General features: G+C 44.8%; 1 protein-coding gene across 1 annotated transcript in view; it reads left to right on the top strand.

Moving 5' to 3' along the window:
* Positions 1 to 5094, top strand: part of SARC_05473 (hypothetical protein) — a gene marked incomplete at both ends in the record, with an annotated part of 11825 nt that overhangs the window by 4524 nt on the left and 2207 nt on the right. The window contains 6 exons of the mRNA XM_014300674.1: positions 456 to 576; positions 641 to 754; positions 1811 to 1955; positions 2786 to 2956; positions 3145 to 3280; positions 4590 to 4727. Coding sequence (XP_014156149.1) covers positions 456 to 576; positions 641 to 754; positions 1811 to 1955; positions 2786 to 2956; positions 3145 to 3280; positions 4590 to 4727 — 825 coding nt within the window. The remainder of the gene's footprint in view (positions 1 to 455; positions 577 to 640; positions 755 to 1810; positions 1956 to 2785; positions 2957 to 3144; positions 3281 to 4589; positions 4728 to 5094) is intronic.

Here is a 5094-nt window from a genome sequence, read left to right as displayed (position 1 = left end):
TGTGTGGTGTGTGTGTGCATGCGTGTGTGTGTGTGTGTGTGTGTGTGTGTGTGTGTGTATATATATTTATCTGTAGCATATGTTCTTATAGATTCCGATGTGAGTTTTGTAACTCGATTGTTAGCAGGCATAAGATGTCAACTTACGCACTCTGATATTTAGATCAGCTAGTAGTGCCGCTTGGCTTGATACTCATTCTCTTTTCACTATACTTCACTATACTATTAATTGGCAGGTTTTGCATTCGATCCGAATTATCTTAATAATTGGAGGTATGTGTAAAAACAAGCACCTACAAAAGTTTGAGAATTAGGTTTGGAGTTTTTCTATGCTAGTCAGCGCTTTTACCACCACGTGGACGGGTTATGGTTCAAAATCGAGACAGTTTGAGCCCACTTGTTACACTTTTTTGTTTTTGTTTTTGGCCACGTAGTAGCCTTCTACACTACTTCTAGTTTCGTCTGTGTTACACAACATGGGTACCAGATTGGCAGAACAGCATTCCAACGAGTTCGGCCCATCCGAACATCCAGCCTCAGTGATGAAAGGCTCGAACCGCACTTGTGCGTATTTCATGTGTGATCTACTTTGTAGATGACACAGAACCAGTAACACATGCTTTCTCAACTTATTCTTATAGAGTGTACGTACACTACTCCTGCAATCCACTCATCCACGCCGATTGCCAACGCACCTGTGCCGATGGCTGTGAGTTCCCATCCGGCTGCGACGATGAGCCCCTGCTACCGAGCAGGTACGCTTATCTGTATTACACGAATACGGTTTAGGGTTTAGGGTCTTTTGTCAATACCTGCTTTGTGTATAAGGTACGTTAATTTGTATTATCTAAATCGTGTCATGTGTAGCAGGCACGTTATGTGTACTGAACGTACACCATTCGTCACCCAATTTTGGTAGCAGATACGTTTATATGTGCTGAATGAATACGTTTCATCACCCATTTTTTCCAGCCGGTATGCATATTCCTGTTGTACAAAAATCGAATAAGCCATTTATTTACTGAATTAGCCATTTATTTGAGTCGATGTCTGTGCGTACCCTCTGTCCCCACCGCCGTTCTAGTTCTTGCCGCAGATTGCAGGTACACCGGCATTTAATGCCGCCTAGCGACCCATAGGCCCACTGGCGTCATCTGTATCCATAGCTCTGATGATGCCTGTATCATGTTGTGTGTGTCGATCAGGCCCGTGTTGCGTTTAAGTTACCATATAGGCTTTGTATATCCGAGTTGGGTGTGCATTTCGTTACCCATACTTGCGTGCACCAGAGAAGGAGTTTGTGCGTGTGACAAGCAAAAGGTGCGATGCGAAGAAAGTATAACGTTTTGCCGAGCCACTTCCTGGCAGTAACATTTATGGTAGACGCCCTAGTGTAAATACTATAGATTCACACGGTGCTATTTGTTAAGTGTGCTACGAACCAAACTCTGTGATGTGAAACAAATCATATCAGATCCGCGCAGTGCCGAGTGCTCTATGGACTGGTCTCGTAAGTACTCTACCTGGCTAACTAACTTGCCTTGACATGCAAGGCTCTACATATGCACACTGGTTTAAAGTGTTTTGTAGTATATCACAACCCCTTTTATCAGGGAGCATGTTATTTAGTTCAAATAAATTTAATGTGTGAATAAGTGAATACAACTATCTTCTATGGGTAATTTAGAGTGTGCTACTTATTTCGAGTAATATACTGTGTAAATGAGCGTCTACAACTACCGCCTATGGCTGATACAGACAGAGGTTTGCTTGGACACACTCCATCTTACCTACCTGTTTTGCACCCGCAGGCCCTGTCAGATGGACCATGTGGGGCTCATCCAGTCTCTGGTTGTCTCGCCGATGAGCTACGCAGTCCTATCTATCACGAATGTGCTACGAGTACAACAGCCATACGGCAACCACAATGGTGGCGAAATTCTGTTTGGCCCTGAGGTACGTTCACCAGCACATCATCCTCGCTGCGTTTTGGTATAGAGTTCAAGCCTGAATGAGTGGGCAGAAGCTTTGTCAGCGTAGTATAGATGTTGAGCGTATTGTCGGGAAGGTGTTGCATTGCATGGTAGCTGATGCGCACCAACAGGGATTATTTATTGCAAAAAGTAGCACAGGAACTTCAAACCTTTCATCTAGGAAGGAGGGCGCTTCGACACCACTCGTCAGGGTACTCGCTCTTTACAGTTTGTTCATCGAATGCAAATGGTGCATTTGCAGCGAAGTACGGACTGAGACGAACAAGTGCTTTTGTCTTGTCCAGTCCAGTTCTGCTTACAAATCCTTGGCCCACGTCTGCGTATTACAATCTTTTTTTTTTTTTTGGTAATAGTGTTAGTGTGCTCATACTACAGGATGGGTAAATGTATCTCTTCCTCAACGACGAAGTGCCTGGAACGCCCTCATTCAATTCAGATGTGATAGAATCTGACTGTTTGTCACATATCATGTTCCAAAAACCTCCTCCCCAGCAGATCAGTAAACACAGAATTAGCCCTATTATCGCACTTGTGCTTCTGTGTCACCGGATGGATGAGTTGATATAATTCTTGGTGATGGAGGGGCGGGGAACGATCCGTATCACTACACTCAGATTTTAATCCATTTTTTGGCTACACTTTTCTGGGGTAGCACTTGAACCCTAAACCTTTTCCTGCTATAGTTTTAAAAACCCTATACCTAAAGCCTAAGCCCTAAAACCCCCTCCTGCTACCATTTACTGGGGGTAGCACTCATTCTGCTATCGCACTTTTGTTTCCGTTAACGCACAGGATGGATATCTTTACATCTTCCTCGGCGATGGAGGGGCTGGAAACGATCCCAAACAATACAGCCAGGACATGACCAAACTTCTCGGGAAGGCGCTTCGCGTAGACGTATCAGAGCCATGGCCAGGGGCCCCTTACAGAGTACCTCTGGACAACCCGTTCGTCAACGTACGGGTATGGACTCGATGTTGTCCCGACACTTCTCTAACCACCAACCCGAAGCCGCTTTATAGAGCTAAAAACCCTAAAACCCCTAACGTACTTCATTGTATGCGCAAACAGCTGTGCCTAATATATTTCTCATGGTGGGTCGACTCCTTCTTTCTTCTCTTGTCGTTCTGGTTCTGTCTTTTATTAACAAGGGAGCGCGCCCAGAAATATGGGCCAATGGACTGCGTAATCCCTGGAGATGTGATTTCGACCCGCGACGACCGACCTATTTACTATGCGGTGATGTAGGCCAGAACAGAGCGGAAGAAGTGAGTCTGATCCAAAAAGGTGAGCCATACGTGACTGTGATTGTGGTGGTTCGCTTGGATCTGGTATCTTTGTTCATTCTTTTTAGTCGTGCGATGAGCTTCATGTTCAAAAAGTTGGCGTATTGGGTGTGTCCCACATACACGCCACGTAGTATCTGGGACCTTTCGTTCAGTCTCTTAATCCTTCGATGAACTCCATTTCCAAAGAATTTATATCTTTTAACGCATTGTGTGTGTATCATATACACGCCAAGTAGTATCCGGGAACTTTCGTTCAGTCTCTTAATCCTTCGATGAACTCCATTTTCAAAGAATTCATATCTGTCAGCGTATTGGGTGTTTTATCTACACGTGCGTTGTTACGCTCAATTACAATCTGGAAACTTCTAGTCCGTACGATTAACTTCATATTCAAAGAGTTAGCGTATTCGGTGTACTTCATATACGTACGTTGTCACGCTCAGTTTGTATCTCGAAACCTTGGTTCAGTCGTCTAGTCCTACGGTGATAGTAGCTTTACCTCCGCATTGCCTGTCGGCTAGGCGGGTATCGTGAAAGAACTCAAGCAAATATTTGAGAGTCAGGCTTGGGCGAACGATGTATAGTTGTAGCATGGTCCTCTAGAAGTTGTCGCTGGATGATAAATGAAGTTTTCATGAGAGAACACCATTTCTGAGAGAAACCCATTTCGAGAGAAAACCATTTCTGAGAGAAACCCATTTCGAGAGAAAACCATTTCTGAGAGACAATTGCAGAGGGTCAGGGTTGTAGGAGGGAAACTCTGGCAATCGCTCAGGTTTTTGTGAGAAACCCCTGAACCCCAAACCCCTAAACCGTTTTCCTACGGGAGCTGGTCCTCAGAAACCAGGTTTTTGTGAGAAACCCCTGAACTCTAAACCCCTAAACCCTCAGACGATGGGAGTTGTTCCTCAGAAACTGGGGCAGGCTTCCAGAGGGTCGTGTGCCCGCACCCCACGCGCTGTGTAGAAACCAAGTTTCCTGACGCACTCAAGTACACGCGAATTCTTTTTCATGTCAGATATATTGGAACCATTTTGAGCTTTGTATTTGACTTGTCATACGGACACTCCAGCGCATACTGAGAGAACAGTCTTCTACGATACACGCAAAAACCAACATCTTCATGATATATATTTAAGTTCTGGAACAGCTCACATGCCCCGTGTTATCAGATTTTTGGCACCATCAACTGAAACTATCTCGTCAGCGATTTTAGAAACCTGTAACGGGTCGATTTGTATTGAATATCAACATATGCACAGTAAGTTTTGATTTTCATGGTCGGCGTTTTCTGACTACTTTTTTAGGCGGCAACTACGGGTGGCCCAGGTATGAGGGTGACTTCCTTCACCAGCCAGATGCGGTAGTGGATGGGGCAACCCCTATTCCGCCAGTCTTGGCGTACGCGCATACACTCAATCCTACTCCACAACACTCCATTACAGGTGGGTATCTACACATGCATGTGTGTGCAATTTATGTGTATACCATCAATTAGAAAATGAATGTATATATACAAACGCTCGACTTCAGGTGGGTTTCATATATACACATATACATGATACTATATATATATATATATGTGTGTGTGTGTGTGTGTTTGTGTGTGTGTGTGTGTGTCGTGTCTGTGTCTGTGTCTGTGTCTGTGTCTGTGTCTGTGTCTGTGTCTGTGTCTGTGTCTGTGTCTGTGTCTGTGCCTGTGTCTGTGTCTGTCTGTGTCTGTGTCTGTGTCTGTGTCTGTGTCTGTGTGTGTGAGTGTGTGTGTGTGTGTGTGTGTGTGTGTGTGTGTGTGTGTGTGTGTGTGTGTGTGAG

This window comes from Sphaeroforma arctica (assembly GCF_001186125.1).
Source record: "Sphaeroforma arctica JP610 unplaced genomic scaffold supercont1.350, whole genome shotgun sequence".
Taxonomy (NCBI): Eukaryota; class Ichthyosporea; order Ichthyophonida; genus Sphaeroforma; species Sphaeroforma arctica.
Note: the sequence above shows the minus strand (reverse complement) of the source record. Positions and strands in the feature narration are given on the sequence as shown.